Below are 18,645 nucleotides of genomic sequence, written 5' to 3'. Positions count from 1 at the left end.
ACTCTACGTGTGTAGGTAATCTTGGGCGAGCTACTTGGATGACGTGTAGTAATGGTTGTTGCACTCTACGTGTGTGGGTAATCTTTGGTGAGCTACTCGGATGATGTGTAGTAATGGTTGTTGCACTGACATAATGTTTATGGTGGATGTTGCTGTCATGTTAAACTGCCCTGACAATATCAGCATGTGGTACGAAGTTAAGGCCATTGAAAGAGTATGGTTTCATAAAATCAGAGGGCTCCACAAGACAGTATTTGATCATTGGAGTAACTTATGATATTAGTGAAGTCTGTTACACATATGATGCATGTTTCATTTACTGCCTTAGGCCTCAGTTTCTGTGGTAGTTCTCATTAGTAGAGGTTCTCTGCTGAATGCATGAGTTTGGTTGCTTATGTTTGCACCTGTCTGATTGTTGGTTTTAATGGATCATTGTTTTTACTCTTAGACCTATTCACCGTAACATGACAGGTGAGAAACAGTGGGACAGTAGCTTCTTAAATTGGGCTGTGGTTGTTGAGTTGGAAGCATTGATATAAGGATATCTTCTCAATGTTATGAAGTTCCTTATAACTGGTAACTGTGTTTTTTCTGGTAAAATGTACTGTTGACTTGATGACCTGTCATCTGACCCACTATCTGGTACAGTTTGTGTTGTGTTGTCCATTGTTATACACAACTGAATTCTGATATAAGATTATTGATATAAAGATATCTTCTCAATGTTATGAAGTTCCTTATAACTGGTAACTGTGTTTTTTCTGGTAAAATGTACTGTTGACTTGATGACCTGTCATCTGACCCACTATCTGGTACAGTTTGTGTTGTGTTGTCCATTGTTATACACAACTGAATTCTGATATAAGATTATTGATATAAAGATATCTTCTCAATGTTATGAAGTTCCTCATAACTGGTAACTGTGTTTTTTCTGGTAAAATGTACTGTTGACCTGTCATCTGACCCACTATCTGGTACAGTTTGTGTTGTGTTGTCCATTGTTATACACAACTGAATTCTGATATAAGATTATTGATATAAGGATATCTTCTCAATGTTATGAAGTTCCTCATAACTGGTAACTGTGTTTTTTTCTGGTAAAATGTACTGTTGACTTGATGACCTGTCATCTGACCCACTATCTGGTACAGTTTGTGTTGTGTTGTCCATTGTTATACACAACTGAATTCTGGGTAGTTAACCCTGGAACTGATGTTACCAAAAGACTAGCCCCTGTCTCAGACTTGATGTCTTGCAAATGTACTGAGCCTAAATTTACCTTTAACTTTAGATCTATAATCAGTTCAGTGATAGTTTTGTATTTATATGTACAATTCAATTTACATTAAGTTTATAACTAACATGTAATAACACAATGCTTATGTCTATAAGCAAAACACAGTAACATTATATTGTGTCTATAACTGAACACATGGTAACACAGTATGTTACAGAAATAAAACATAAGCTAAATCATAATAACTTGTACTAAGCCTACATATTTAGTAACTGGAGTGTCTATACATTTTAACTTGTATCTATAACGTAGCAGGTGGAAGCTTTGTAATTGAATCTAACTGATCATGTGTTAAAGTACTGTTTATTAACAGAACTGTAAATATCTTAACAACTTGTGTGACATGATACAAAATTTACATTTTAATTTACAATTGTTCTTCTCATCTCATCTTTCTTTTTTTATTTTGTTAATGTACTTATCTTTAAAATTATAATTAATTTATCTCTGTGATTCACCACCTTCATTCTAGAATAGGCTTAGTCTCAATTTGAATTTAAAGTGGTGCCTAACAATTTTTAACCCTTATTGTAGGACTATTATAGTTTTTATAAAAGTATTTTGACAGATATAAAGGAATTCCAGTAAGTTCTCCCCTTCTTTACCTAAAAAATAAAGTGACTGTAGTAATGATACATGTAATCACTAAGCCTAGCCTAATAAGAGTAGTTTAGTTCAAAAACTAGTCCATTCTATTGTACAGTTGAATGCTAACTATTATTCATTATTCAGTTGGTTACTGGTCATCCTAAATCTACTTTTAAATGCTTCTTCAGGTTTGCAGAATTAGTAGCTACTGTATTCATTTCACAAGACATACCAGCCTACCTGTACTCTGACATCACACCAACACCTTTTGTACCATTTGGAGTTTTGCAGCTAGGGTGTGCTGCTGGAGTCATGGTCACTGCTTCTCATAATCCCAAGGATGATAATGGTTACAAAGTAAGTTATAGTCTATGAAATAATAATACATATGGTTACAGAGTAAGTTACAGCTTTTATTATCATTGTACACATGGTTCCAGAGTAATTATAGCCTTGATTATTATAATACACATGGTTACAGAGTAAGTTCTAACCTTTATCACCACAATACACATGGTTACAGAACAAGTTAGTCTCTATTACCATAATACACATGGTTACAGAGTAAGTTCTAATCTTTATCATCACAATACACATGGTTACAGAACAAGTTAGTCTCTATTATCATAATACACATGGTTACAGAGTAAGTTACAGCTTTTATTATCATTGTACACATGGTTCCAGAGTAATTATAGCCTTGATTATTATAATACACATGGTTACAGAGTAAGTTATAATCTTTATCATCATAATACACATGGTTACAGAGTAAGTTATAGCATTTATTATTATATTACACAGTTATTACAGAAATTAAAATGCATACCAGTAGCTAAAAAAAGTTTCATTTGATAATGTAGTTACTGAAGTTTCAAGTTTAGCACTTTCAGAATACTGTAGTTTTGACCCAAAGAAAATTCAAAATAATTCATCTAAAAAAGAAGTTTTGGCTTCAAAACATCTTAGTGATAATTTAGTAATTTAATAAAGGTAATGGTATAACAAGTTTGAATAAGAAAGATTATATATTTATATATATAAAGTTTTAAAAGATTAGAATTAGATTCTATGGTAACAAAAGGACATCCACAGAATTATTTGTTAAAAAGTAAAAAGAATGTTTAATAGCTGGTGACATCTGTAATGACATTAGACCAGCGAGTTCTCATTGTGGAATATTTTACAGGTTAACCAAAATACATAAATTGTCCTATTAGACCAATTGTTTCAAGTATAAGTACCTTGACCTAAAAGTTTACAGATTTCTTGGTAGGTTTTCTTTTATCTCATGTAACTAATAAATTTATGGTAAAAACAGTTTTGAATTTTCCAAAGATGTATATCAACTGGTTATTGATGAACCTGTCTGATTTGCTGGTCTTGATATCAAGTCTGTATATACAAATTTACTGTTAAATGATGTAATGGAGATATTCGTTGTAATGTAATTTTACAAAATTATGATGTTGTTAGGGGTATATAACTAAACCAATCTTTATAAAATTATTAGAATTTATCACCAAAGGGTCAATTTTTAAAAGATTTGTGATTACAAACAACTTGATGGGGTGTCAACTGGTTCAAGTGTTCGGAGAAAATCAGTTAGAATGTTGCCTGGAAACATTTAAGCCACTATACTATAGAAGATATATTGGTGATACTTTTTGTAATTTTGAAGAATAAACCTGATATTTAAGAAATATAAAATTATCTGAAACATAAACATAAGAATATTAGATTTACAGTTGAAGAACAAACAGCTTATAGTTTACCTTTCATAGAGAACACGATTGTAAATTTGATTAGAAGTTTTAACACTAAGTGCTAATAACATAAACTAACTTTTATAGACAGTATTTTAATTTTGATAGTTCTTTTATCTTTTGAATTTAAAAAAACTTAATTCATAATATAATTTTCCTTTGGTGGGATAGTAGTTAGGCTTTGGATTTACACACTTAAAATCGGGAATTCAATTCCCAATGGACAAAGCAGATAGCCCAATGTAGCTTTGCTGTAAGAACATATACACACACACTTATAATTTAATTCATCAGGCTTATAACATCGTTCTTTTTCCTTGTTCCATAAAGAAGTACAAACCAAAAAGGTTATTTTACAGAGAACATTTTCCTGTACAATTAATTGATAATATTATTAAGGATTATTTTCCAAAGAAAGTTTTCCTGTACAATTAAATGATAGTATTATTAAGGATTATTTTACAGAGAAAGTTTTCTTGTACAATTAATTGATAGTGTTATTAAGGATTATTTTACAGAGAAAGTTTCCTGTATAATTAATTGATAGTGTTGTTAAGGATTATTTTACAGAGAAAGATTTCCTGTACAATTAACTGATAGTGTTATTAAGAATTATTTTACAGAGAAAGTTTTCCTGTACATTTAATTGAGTGTTGTTAAGGATTATTTTACAGAGAAAGTTTTCCTGTACATTTAATTGAGTGTTATTAAGGATTATTTTACAGAGAAAGTTTTCCTGTACAATTAATTGATAGTGTTATTAAGGATTATTTTACAGAGAAAGTTTTTGTGTACAATTAATTGATAGTGTTGTTAAGGATTATTTTACAGAGAAAGTTTTCTTGTACAATTAATTGATAGTGTTATTAAATATTATTTTAAAGCTTAGAACACTCCAAAATTTAATAAACAGGTCAAAAACAAAGAAATAGTTTATTATGTTATACCATTTAATGATAATCATTGTAGAGAATTAAAGAAAAATAATTTAATATATTCTGAATGATAAAATTTGACCACATATTAAGTTCAAAATTTTAAAGTAATGTTTTTTTAAGTTATTTTATGTACAAAGACAGGATTCCTATAAATGTAGTCATGATCTAATGATTGAAAAAATTCCCTGCCATGAGGTTCAACAAATTAATTTATTACTTAATTAGTGATTTGGTACAGAATATTGTTGTTTCTGGATTAGCTTTTTGTCAAATTCTTTTACCTGAATCGTTTATTTTAAATAAATAAATATATTAATCATAATATATTTGCTGCATTGTTCATTAATGTTACTATAAATATATATAGTATTTATTGTATATATAAATATTATATATAACTTGTTTACTAATTGGGTCCTTCTAGAAGGTCAAGAAATCGGAACATTTTGAAGTGTCATTCCGGTCCTTCTAGAAGGTCAATAAATCAGAACATTTTGAAGTGTCATTCCAGTCCTTCTAGAAGGTCAAGAAATCGGAACATTTTGAAGTGTCATTCTTAATATTAAGTTGCTCTTCCATCTCTTCATTATTTTTATAGATGAAGTTAATAATCCGACTTTAACAACTGGCCATGAATAATAGTGATCGTATGAATATTCAGATTTTAATTCAGTTGAATATGATTCTCATGTAATTTCTAGTTATCAGATTTGCATTTCAATTGTTTTAATGTTTCCATTTTGGATTTCAAAATAAAATAGCCTGCTTTTTGTGTTTCAGTCATCATTGTAGAGGTTGTTTATGTTGTAGAAAATTACACACTGTGTTTTGTGTGTCAATCCTGGCTGTAGTGACTGTTTGTGTTTTAGAAAATTACACACTGGCTTCACATTGACAGATTTTGTAAGAATTTGGAATGGGTTTGGTCAAGATGTTGGTTTAACAATGTGTGGGTCTAAGATTTATTAAGAGCTGTGAACATTATTTTGATGCTTAATTGTTAATGTCAATGTTGGTAAAACTTTGGATTTATCTGAAAGTAGATTGGTGCTAACTACCTTCTAAAGATGTATAAAACTTTGGATTTACCTGCAAGTAGATTGGTGTTAACTACCTTCTAAAGATGTATAAAACTTTGGATTTACCTGCAGGTAGATTGGTGTTAACTACCTTCTAAAGATGTATAAAACTGCAGATTTACCTGAAAGTAGATTGGTGTTAACTACCTTCTAAAGATGTATAAAACTTCAGATTTACCTGAAAGTAGATTGGTGTTAACTGCCTTCTAAAGATGTATAAAACTTTGGATTTACCTGAAAGTAGATTGGTGTTAACTATCTTCTAAAGATTTAAGACTTGTATGAATCACCTTCACAAATATTGTACTGCTGGTTTTATTATAAAGGTTTCTGTTTGGAAGAACTGATTATTTCAACAATTTTCTTATTTTTACAGGTTTATTGGAGCAATGGTGCTCAGGTCAGTACTTTGTTGTTTTAAGTTAGACATCAGGTACAACTGTAAGTCTTGGTTAGACTCTCTTGGTGTAAGTATTCAGTTACTAACCACATCTAACTCCATAAGTGTGACTTTATATATTAGTGTGAAAGAAAGAGTTATGTTTTACTCTTAAATCTGCCCTAACTTAAAAGTTTATTTGTAGATTAGTTTGAGCTGAACAATCATTTTTAACTTTTAACCAACTTTATACATCAGCATGAGTCCAAATATTGTTATAGAAACAGTAACAACAATCAACAGTAAGTTAGCTATTCCCATGACGACCAGGATGGTATTAGCTTTCAAAAGTACCAAACCTTTATCAAAAAATGGACCAAGTATGATCTGTTGGTTAGCTTCTTAACTGTGGCTTGGAAGGTCCATGAGTTGACATTAAATGAAATCATAATTTATACTTTGGGTGCAGTATAGGAGTGACAGTCAAACCTCTCTGTATGGATATTGTAATTCCACAAGGGGATAATGCTAGTTTTCTTCTGGCTGGTCTATTAGCTAAACCTTATGCACGTGTAGATCGGGTAACCTTTGTATAACTGTATACAAATAACTGACAACAAGTAATCAGAGAAGCACTTTTAAAATCTGCCATTAAGGGAGTGTATCGTTAAATAAAAATTATAGTTGTTGAATGAACAATTTTTAGTGAAGAATATTGACAGTTCACTAGAATAATCTTTGAAATTTATTAAATTTTAAACATACAGACAGTAAAAGAATATAAAAAGATATGTGTATTAAAGTGTCCACTGTCATATCTGCTGTGAGAATAGGGTACATAGTTACTAAAGTGTCCACTGTCATATCTGCTGTGAGAATAGGATACATAGTTACTAAAGTGTCCACTGTCATATCTGCTGTGAGAATAGGGTACATAGTTACTAAAGTGTCCACTGTCATATCTGCTGTGAGAATAGGATACATAGTTACTAAAGTGTCCACTGTCATATCTGCTGTGAGAATAGGGTACATAGTTACTAAAGTGTCCACTGTCATATCTGCTGTGAGAATAGGATACATAGTTACTAAAGTGTCCACTGTCATATCTGCTGTGAGAATAGGGTACATAGTTACTAAAGTGTCCACTGTCATATCTGCTGTGAGAATAGGGTACATAGTTACTAAAGTGTCCACTGTCATATCTGCTGTGAGAATAGGGTACATAGTTACTAAAGTGTCCACTGTCATATCTGCTGTGAGAATAGGGTACATAGTTACTAAAGTGTCCACTGTCATATCTGCTGTGAGAATAGGGTACATAGTTACTAAAGTGTCCACTGTCATATCTGCTGTGAGAATAGGGTACATAGTTACTAAAGTGTCCACTGTCATATCTGCTGTGAGAATAGGATACATAGTTACTAAAGTGTCCACTGTCATATCTGCTGTGAGAATAGGATACATAGTTACTAAAGTGTCCACTGTCATATCTGCTGTGAGAATAGGGTACATAGTTACTAAAGTGTCCACTGTCATATCTGCTGTGAGAATAGGATACATAGTTACTAAAGTGTCCACTGTCATATCTGCTGTGAGAATAGGGTACATAGTTACTAAAGTGTCCACTGTCATATCTGCTGTGAGAATAGGGTACATAGTTACTAAAGTGTCCACTGTCATATCTGCTGTGAGAATAGGATACATAGTTACTAAAGTGTCCACTGTCATATCTGCTGTGAGAATAGGATACATAGTTACTAAAGTGTCCACTGTCATATCTGCTGTGAGAATAGGGTACATAGTTACTAAAGTGTCCACTGTCATATCTGCTGTGAGAATAGGGTACATAGTTACTAAAAGTGCAGAAAGACTGGATGGTTTACCAGCAACAAGGTTGTATTTGTCAGTGACAAATAATCCTAGAAAAACTTAGTTGTAGCAACTTCTCTAAAACTTAAACTGAATGTTTTTACAGGAAATAATTGGTTTATGGTTTAGAAACTATACAATTTTGAAGACATAGTTGGTTCTTTCAATAGATTATCTCACCTCATGACAAAGGAATTCAGAAGAGCATTGAGGAAAATCTTGAACCCTGGCCTTCCTCATGGAAAACTGAAGTCCTCAGTTCAAGTCCACTCCATAAGGACCCTCTAGATAATATGAAGAGGAAATACTACGACTGTATGAGTGAGAACATTTATGAGAGGTACAGGTTTCAATAAATAAATATACATCATGTTATACCTAACACCAGGTTTAAATAAATAAATATACATCATGTTATACCTAACACCAGGATTCAGTAAATAAATATACATCATGTTATACCTAACACCAGGATTCAATAAATAAATATACATCATGTTATACCTAACACCAGGTTTCAATAAATAAATATACATCATGTTATACTTAACACCAGGTTTCAATAAATAAATATACATCATGTTATACCTAACACCAGGTTTCAATAAATAAATATACATCATGTTATACCTAACACCAGGTTTCAATAAATAAATATACATCATGTTATACTTAACACCAGGTTTCAATAAATAAATATACATCATGTTATACCTAACACCAGGTTTCAATAAATAAATATACATCATGTTATACCTAACACCAGGTTTCAATAAATAAATATACATCATGTTATACCTAACACCAGGTTTCAAGAAATAAATATACATCATGTTATACCTAACACCAGGTTTCAAGAAATAAATATACATCATGTTATACCTAACACACCTTTTATAATTCTTTTAAACAATATTTGAGAAAGAATTCCATTTTGCATAAATTTGAAAGTTTAGTTTATCAATGAAGCTATGTGGGTATGTTCTGTAAGTATTCTAGTTGAATGTTTAGTTTATCAATGAAGCTATGTGGGTATGTTCTGTAAGTATTCCAGTTGAATGTTTAGTTTATCAATGAAGCTATGTGGGTATGTTCTGTACATATCCAGTTTGTCTTGCTAAGATGTTTTGTTGAACTATTTCTGCTTTATGGTAACTGGTATATTTACTTTGAAAAACTACTCTGTCATAATGTTTCACAAGAAACATTAGCAGACAAACTTTAATTGAGGATTCAGTGAATACACAAGTTACAAAGTAAACATTTGAGAAGTGATGTGCAGAAATGGATTCCTTTTAAATTCTTGTGGAACTGTTTGTTGATAGAAAACAAACGTAGTTGTAGAATTATAACTTGATTGTGTGGGTAGTGTATGGTCAGTTTTTTAAAATAGTTTAAATATTTAGTAATTAAATTATTGTTGTAACAAACTTTTGTGAACAGATGTTCAAGTTTATTTGTTCTTCTAAAAATGTTACTAATAATAAAACCCTATTTTAAGTAATACAGTGCTTTGTTTATCTTAAAATTTGTTTGCATCGAAAAATATATTAAAATGAATTTCTTTGCTAAGCTTATACTTCATACCATAATATAATGTTTTAAAAAATGGGGAAAACCGAGAAACAAAGTTAGATTAAAATATCCTTGAGAGTATAAACATGTAACTTTATTAAAGAAAAGTTGGGCTTCTTCAGAATAAGGTGCGATACGCATCAGTTAAGAATGTTTACAAATTAAAATAAACTTGTTTGTTGTGTAGGGAGATGAATGCCAAGTGTTCCTTGACTTTTACTTTCACTGCCATGCATGGTGTGTCGCATACTTTCATGGTGGAAGCTTTTATTGTCTGTGGATTCCAACAATTTGTTCCTGTACCAGAGCAGATGGAACCAGATCCAGACTTTCCAACTGTCAAGTTTCCCAATCCAGAAGAAGGGAAAAGTGCACTGGTAAGATGTATTCAGCACAAGGTTCTGTCACCTTGTGCTAATATATTGTGGTATTTAAGATGTATTCAGCAGAAGGTTCTGTCACCTTGTGCTAATATATTGTGGTATTTAAGATGTATTCAGCACAAGGTTCTGTCACCTTGTGCTAATATATTGTGGTATTTAAGATGTATTCAGCACAAGGTTCTGTCACCTTGTGCTAATATATTGTGGTATTTAAGATGTATTCAGCACAAGGTTCTGTCACCTTGTGCTAATATATTGTGGTATTTAAGATGTATTCAGCACAAGGTTCTGTCACCTTGTGCTAATATATTGTGGTATTTAAGATGTATTCAGCACAAGGTTCTGTCACCTTGTGCTAATATATTGTGGTATTTAAGATGTATTCAGCAGAAGGTTCTGTCACCTTGTGCTAATATATTGTGGTATTTAAGATATGTATTCAGCACAAGGTTCTGTCACCTTGTGCTAATATATTGTGGTATTTAAGATGTATTCAGCACAAGGTTCTGTCACCTTGTGCTAATATATTGTGGTATTTAAGATGTATTCAGCACAAGGTTCTGTCACCTTGTGCTAATATATTGTGGTATTTAAGATGTATTCAGCACAAGGTTCTGTCACCTTGTGCTAATATATTGTGGTATTTAAGATATTCAGCACAAGGTTCTGTCACCTTGTGCTAATATATTGTGGTATTTAAGATGTATTCAGCACAAGGTTCTGTCACCTTGTGCTAATATATTGTGGTATTTAAGATAGTATTCAGCACAAGGTTCTGTCACCTTGTGCTAATATATTGTGGTATTTAAGATGTATTCAGCACAAGGTTCTGTCACCTTGTGCTAATATATTGTGGTATTTAAGATGTATTCAGCAGAAGGTTCTGTCACCTTGTGCTAATATATATTGTGGTATTTAAGATGTATTCAGCAGAAGGTTCTGTCACCTTGTGCTAATATATTGTGGTATTTAAGATATATTCAGCACAAGGTTCTGTCACCTTGTGCTAATATATTGTGGTATTTAAGATGATATTCAGCACAAGGTTCTGTCACCTTGTGCTAATATATTGTGGTATTTAAGATGTATTCAGCAGAAGGTTCTGTCACCTTGTGCTAATATATTGTGGTATTTAAGATGTGATATAAATTCATAACACAGATTAAAACCAGTTTTATGTTTGAAACATATCTTGTCATTTGTTGACATAAATATGAAGAAGTTATTTACTGTCTGTTTGTTGGAAAGTTTCTGTAAGTATACATTCTACAAGAAGTTATGACTTTTTGTTTAATTGAAGGATAATTGCCATTCTGAAATAGTGAATATTCAAAATGTACGTGAGAAAATGTGTTGTTAATATTTATAAACTCGTATATTATTAGTAAATGATTGTGCTATGTATTATGTTTTAGTGTTTCTGTAGGACTTTATAAGAACTGACAAACTATATTCCCTGAAATACTTATGCAAGGTACTGTTAGAAACTAATTGTTTTAACAGGTGAAGAACAGATGTACGTATAATGTCAGTTTGGATAGAAACTTGATGTTTGTAACCATAAATTAAAAATGTTTGTTCGGTAAGGGGTTTATGAACTTCATGGTGACAAACATGAAACAAAAGCTAATATAGAAGGTAACAGTTTTGTATATAGTCTGATATTTGATGGATATGTCAGTAAGAACTTCCTTTAAATACAACTTTTTTGTGTGTGCACTTGTACGTTTTTCTGATCCCAAGAACAACCCCCTGACAGATGTGACATACAACCATGATTGTGGGGTGGAGGTTAACAACTTCTCTATAAAGACGTTTTTTTCATATCAATAATATAATTTACTGAGATACATAAATACAACATATACAACATGGAACAGAGAGGTCATATGACCAGAGGTTGCTTCACAACTCGGCCTAGGTAATTTTATAGGTATACATAGGTATTTTGGTTTAAAAACTTTCAGGTCTTTAAAGGCAGTCAGAAACTTTTGTCTTAGTCCACATGTGGAACAAAGGTTTATTCTTTTAGCGAATGTGTTAGATTTTGAACTAGTGGCCCAGATGTAAATTAACGTGATTATGATTTACAAACAGATTAGGAAGATTATCAGCTTGAGGTTAGTTTAGGGACAGACCTGACTAATGTTTGTTGTTCACATGGCTAATGAAATGACAGACCTGACTAATCTTTGTGTTTCACATGGCTAATGTTTGTTGTTCACATGGCTAATGAAATGACAGACTTGACTAATGTTTGTGGTGTTCACATGGCTAATGAAATGACAGACCTGACTAACCTTTGTGGTTCACATGGCTAATGAAATGACAGACTCGACTAATCTTTGTTGTTCACATGGCTAATGAAATGACAGGCTCGACTAATCTTTGTGGTTCACGTGGCTAATGAAATGACAGACCTGACTAATGTTTGTGGTTCACATGGCTAATGAAATGACAGACCTGACTAATATTTGTTGTTCATGTGGCTAATGAAATGACAGACCTGACTAATGTTTGTTGTTCACATGGCTAATGAAATGAGAGACTTGACTAATCTTTGTGGTGTTGACAACAAAATGCCACACTGGACTAATCTCTGTAAAGCATGGCTAATGAAATGACAGACTCAACTGATCTTTATGGTACAGATGGCTAATGAAATGACAGACTTGACTAATCTCTGTTGTAAGTGTAGCAAATGAAATGAGAGACTCAACTGATCTTTGTGGTACATATGAATAATGAAATGACAGACTTGACTAATCTCTGTGGTAAGCCTGGCTAATGAAATTACAGATTCAACTAATCTCTGTGGTCAGCGTAGCAAATGAAATGAGAGACTCAACTAATCTTTGTGGTACATATGAATAACGAAATGACAGACTTGACTAATCTCTGTGGTGGTAAGCCTGGCTAATGAAATTACAGATTCGACTAATCTTTATGATACACATGGCTAATGAAATCCATCCAAGTTTCTGGGAGAAGCTGGAAATGTCTCAAGTTGATAAATGGAAGTTGCTGTGAAGAAGAGTCAAAGTGTTGATGTAGAAAGATTATGTGGGTGTAGACAAAAGCAACAAAACATTGAAATTATAGAATTTTTGTCAACTTTAAATTGTTTTAATACAACATATAACATTTTGTATGGTATTAGAATTCAAAGAGGATTACCTTATTAGATATTGGCTAGAGTCTAGCAATAATTTTAGTTCGGATATCTATTCTTATTTCTTTACTAGTTCTTTTAAATTTGTAGAATGGTCCCTTTTTAAAGCTGAGTTTAAAGGATCCAGGTTTAAAGGTGAAATTTTGGTTTAGTATGGTGTTGTTTTGTCAGTTAAGGTAGGGACTTTCTGATGTTTGGTTCTTTGTTTAAAATTATGATGTTTTATGTAAATGTAATGTGGTTTTTTTATGTTGTAATGGTGGTGAACATGAGATGTTTACTTCATTATGTTTGGTGAATGTAGCTTCCAGTTGTTTTCTGGTTTGTCTGATGTAGAATTCTGTATGTTTATTACACGTTATTTTTATAAATTGATACTAAAATAGTGCACTGAAAACTAACAACAAGACATTTCTTGATGTAATAAATGCCAAACTCGTGAACATTTAAAGGAACTTTGTTAAAAGTGCAAAACAAACAAAGATGGACAATATTTTTATTAAATTAATTTTGTCAGTTTGTAATATTTTATATGTATATAGTGATAATGAGATAAACGGATGTTTATGAAATAAACATGATTGATGAATAAATTATTTTACATAAAACACAAGCATAATTTTAAGCTGTATTTATTGAACTGCTATCCACTATAACTATTATTATACAGTGTACCAACTTGCTACATTATCTGACTACCTATACAGTTTATAAACTATTACTGTTAACCCTTGGGTATAACAGATGGCACAGCTTGAACTCATTTGTTCATTACCTGGTTATTGATTCTTTGAACAATAACTTCCTGTTAGATTTTACTTTTTTGTATCATGCTAGATGGGTCGGTTATATCTAAAAGTGACTACTGTAGTAAGTTTACGGACTGACAATGCTGAAATCCAGGGTTCGATTTCCTGCAGTGGCTATAGCAAGTAGCTTCGATGTGTCTTTGCTCTAAAATAACCAGACAATAAATTTAAATTTGAAATGGATGTAGAATGTATAAATTTAATTTTTCAGTTTATTTAAACTTTTTATAAGAACAAAGTTTAGGCTTAAAAATGGCTTAAAATATTCCATTAATACAAGCTACATAGTAAGTGTCTACCATTTGTGGTTTTATATACATTTGTGAATAACTATTATTAATAAATCTCTATAAACTGATTTCCAAAAAAATATCACATGATAATCAACAGAGAGATTAAAAAGTTGTGTATCCAAAGTTTGATTACTGATTGAGTGACCAATAAAATGTTAGAAAGGACTCACTACTTGAGTTTGTTCGTTGAAAGTATTTGAAGTAGTCCTTACTTACTTAGAAGTAGTGAGTGAGTAATAACTAATAGTAATATCTGAATTCTCAGACCACAACTTACGAACAAGTTGGTTTTCAGCAGTCCTGTTATACTTTGATAGATCAGCCTGAATGTGATATTTATATATATACATTTAAACTAGAGATATTCAGTATGTAGAAATAACGTTTATTTTATATCTGTGTATTTGGTGAGTGTGCTGGTTGTTGTTCAACTGTTTAAGTTCTTGATAGTTGACCAGCTAACAGTTTGTTGTTTTGTTTAAGTATTCCTCAGTTTAGTTTATGGTCTTGTTTGGGGGTACTGTTCAGTTGGATAACTTTGTATTTTGTTCTAGAGAGGTTATAAGTTTCTTTGATAAACTATTGTTGTTTGAGACTTCATTACACTTGAGTGGCAGTGTATTTTACTTGTCTGTTTCTAGAACAAAGTATTTCTTTTAGGGGGGTGTATATTTTTGTGACAGATAAATCCAACTTGTTCTGAACTCTCATATTTGTAAGCATTAAAAATAAGCAACAGGAAACTTCTGTAACTGTAATTATTACTGTGTTACAGTAATAGTAAAATGTAATACTGTTATAAACAAATATGTTTTTCCATAGGATTTGTCCATGCATACTGCCAATACCAATAACAGTTCCCTGATTTTGGCCAATGATCCAGACGCTGATCGACTAGCTATTGCAGAAAAACTACCAAGGTAACTAAGTGTTCCGTAACATTCAATAAGAAAACCTGAAGAAGAAATACTTTAACAAATAAGTATACCGAAAGAAACAGCTCATTTCTAATTCTTCAAGCAGAATTAACATTAAGAATTTTTTTTTAGAAATGTACAATATGGTTTGTAAAAAAAAAAAAAAGTGTAATATTAATCAACAAAATTTATTAAGTCCATTGGAGTATTTTTATTTGGTGTTTGTAATTAATATTGTGTGTTATAATAATGATAAACTATTTAGAGATTCATACTTTGTTTAAAAACATGGTCTTATGTATTTCAAATATGAACAAAATGTTATAACTTTGTACTTTTATTTTCTGTGTAATTCGTTTTTATTCAGTAAATTATTCTGTCAATAACTGTCAAATGTAAGTTACTGACAGAGTAATTTATTTGTGTTTAATGTTGAAATATTTATTGAATCCATAATGTGTTATTAATAAGTAACTTGTGTTGTTGTTAACAAATGAATATTCTGTAATGCTAGTATTATGGGTTGTATTATTATTTTACTGTTCAGTGGAGAATGGAAGGTCTTCACTGGCAACGAAACTGGAGCTCTTCTTGGCTGGTGGTTGTGGTATTGCCACAAGCAGGGTTCAGAGGTCAAAGGTCAGCAAAGAGTTTGTTACATCTGTCAAGGCTTGTCTTGTTTACTAATATACCTCAGTTAACACATCATTTTATTAAACAAAACCTGTTTAACTCTGTTGGTGTTGTAGTGCAGGAACTCAAAAGGACTGAAAGTACCACACCAACAGACTTTATTATACAGTGCTTCTAACTGTGGAAAGGAAATGTCTCATTTTACACACATCTTAGTGAAAGTTCAACTTTGTAAAAAAGGGTTTTATCTATTACTTTTCAAACTCAGTTTTATCTCCAGAGAAATAGTTGGTTGATAAATGAAATCATTTGTAATTATGGACAAATGTCCATTTGGTACCATTTAGAAGAATATGTTCACTTGTGTCAGACGTGACTTCAAATTGTTAAGGTTACAGTGTAATACACTAACTAATATCATACTGAAATAATAATAATGTTCATAGTTTTAACAATCCTATATGACAGAATATAATTTAATAGTCATTTTATAACAGATTGACAGAATATAATTTTAGTCACCTTATAAATGATTCACAGAATATAATTCAGTAATCACCTTGTAACAGATTGACAGAATATAATTTAGTAATCACCTTGTAACAGATTGACAGAATATAATTTAGTAATCACCTTATAAATGATTCACAGAATATAATTCAGTAATCACCTTGTAACAGATTGACAGAATAACATTTAGTAGTCGCCTTGTAACAGATAGACAGAATATAATTTAGTAATCACCTTGTAACAGATTGACAGAATATAATTTAGTAATCACCTTATAAAATGATTCACAGAATATAATTCAGTAATCACCTTGTAACAGATTGACAGATAAAATTTAGTAATCACCTTGTAACAGATTGACAGAATATAATTTAGTAATCACCTTATAAATGATTCACAGAATATAATTTAGTAATCACCTTTTAACAGATTGACAGAATATAATTTAGTAATCACCTTGTAACAGATTGACAGAATATAATTTAGTAATCACCTTGTAACAGATTGACAGAATATAATTTAGTAATCACCTTGTAACAGATTGACAGAATATAATTTAGTAATCACCTTGTAACAGATTGACAGAATATAATTTAGTAATCACCTTGTAACAGATTGACAGAATATAATTTAGTAATCACCTTGTAACAGATTGACAGAATAAAATTTAGTAATCACCTTGTAACAGATTGACAGAATAAAATTTAGTAATCACCTTGTAACGAATTGACAGAATATAATTCAGTAATCACCTTGTAACAGATTGACAGAATATAATTTAGTAATCACCTTGTAACAGATTGACAGAATATAATTTAGTAATCACCTTGTAACAGATTGACAGAATATAATTTAGTAATCACCTTGTAACAGATTGACAGAATATAATTTAGTAATCACCTTGTAACAGATTGACAGAATATAATTTAGTAATCACCTTGTAACAGATTGACAGAATAAAATTTAGTAATCACCTTGTAACAGATTGACAGAATAAAATTTAGTAATCACCTTGTAACAGATTGACAGAATATAATTTAGTAATCACCTTGTAACAGATTGACAGAATATAATTTAGTAATCACCTTGTAACAGATTGACAGAATCTAATTTAGTAATCACCTTGTAACAGATTGACAGAATAAAATTTAGTAATCACCTTGTAACAGATTGACAGAATAAAATTTAGTAATCACCTTGTAACAGATTGACAGAATATAATTCAGTAATCACCTTGTAACAGATTGACAGAATATAATTTAGTAATCACCTTGTAACAGATTGACAGAATATAATTTAGTAATCACCTTGTAACAGATTGACAGAATATAATTTAGTAATCACCTTGTAACAGATTGACAGAATATAATTTAGTAATCACCTTGTAACAGATTGACAGAATATAATTTAGTAATCACCTTGTAACAGATTGACAGAATATAATTTAGTAATCACCTTGTAACAGATTGACAGAATAAAATTTAGTAATCACCTTGTAACAGATTGACAGAATATAATTTAGTAATCACCTTGTAACAGATTGACAGAATATAATTTAGTAATCACCTTGTAACAGATTGACAGAAAATAATTTAGTAATCACCTTGTAACAGATTGACAGAAAATAATTTAGTAATCACCTTGTAACAGATTGACAGAATAAAATTTAGTAGTCACCTTGTAATAGATTGACAGAATATAATTTAGTAGTCACCTTGTAATAGATTGACAGAATATAATTTAGTAATCATCTTGTAATAGATTGACAGAATATAATTTAGTAATCACCTTATAAATGATTCACAGAATATAATTCAGTAATCACCTTGTAACAGATTGACAGAATAAAATTTAGTAATCACCTTGTAACAGATTGACAGAATATAATTTAGTAATCACCTTGTAACAGATTGACAGAATATAATTTAGTAATCACCTTGTAACAGATTGACAGAATATAATTCAGTAATCACCTTGTAACAGATTGACAGAATAAAATTTAGTAGTCACCTTGTAACAGATTGACAGAATATAATTTAGTAATCACCTTGTAACAGATTGACAGAATATAATTTAGTAATCACCTTGTAACAGATTGACAGAATATAATTCAGTAATCACCTTGTAACAGATTGACAGAATATAATTTAGTAATCACCTTGTAACAGATTGACAGAATATAATTTAGTAATCACCTTGTAACAGATTGACAGAATATAATTTAGTAATCACCTTGTAACAGATTGACAGAATATAATTTAGTAATCACCTTGTAACAGATTGACAGAATATAATTTAGTAATCACCTTGTAACAGATTGACAGAATATAATTTAGTAATCACCTTGTAACAGATTGACAGAATATAATTTAGTAATCACCTTGTAACAGATTGACAGAATATAATTTAGTAATCACCTTGTAAATGATTGACAGAA

General features: G+C 30.8%; 1 protein-coding gene across 1 annotated transcript; it reads left to right on the top strand.

Annotated features, from left to right (window-relative positions):
* Positions 1-133: 133 nt before the first annotated feature.
* On the top strand, positions 134-15,781 carry LOC143242026 (phosphopentomutase-like). The gene is made up of 7 exons (XM_076485367.1): positions 134-214; positions 2,030-2,242; positions 6,045-6,068; positions 8,087-8,256; positions 9,679-9,868; positions 14,971-15,068; positions 15,613-15,781. The coding sequence occupies exons 1-7, from the start codon at positions 134-136 to the stop codon at positions 15,764-15,766; spliced, it is 930 nt and encodes a 309-aa protein (XP_076341482.1). The 3' UTR covers positions 15,767-15,781.
* Positions 15,782-18,645: the final 2,864 nt, after the last annotated feature.

This window comes from Tachypleus tridentatus, unplaced genomic scaffold, assembly GCF_004210375.1.
Source record: "Tachypleus tridentatus isolate NWPU-2018 unplaced genomic scaffold, ASM421037v1 Hic_cluster_1, whole genome shotgun sequence".
Taxonomy (NCBI): domain Eukaryota; kingdom Metazoa; phylum Arthropoda; class Merostomata; order Xiphosura; family Limulidae; genus Tachypleus; species Tachypleus tridentatus.
This window is presented reverse-complemented; position numbering and strand designations above follow the sequence as displayed.

What these genes read in the sequence shown, in the direction of transcription:
- LOC143242026 (XM_076485367.1), top strand. Translation starts at nt 134, where the DNA reads ATGTTTATGGTGGATGTTGCTGTCATGTTAAACTGCCCTGACAATATC. An exon ending in AGTGAGAACATTTATGAGAG is followed by an intron (nt 8,257 to 9,678) that starts GTACAGGTTTCA and finishes TTTGTTGTGTAG; the next exon opens with GGAGATGAATGCCAAGTGTT. An exon ending in AAGAAGGGAAAAGTGCACTG is followed by an intron (nt 9,869 to 14,970) that starts GTAAGATGTATT and finishes GTTTTTCCATAG; the next exon opens with GATTTGTCCATGCATACTGC.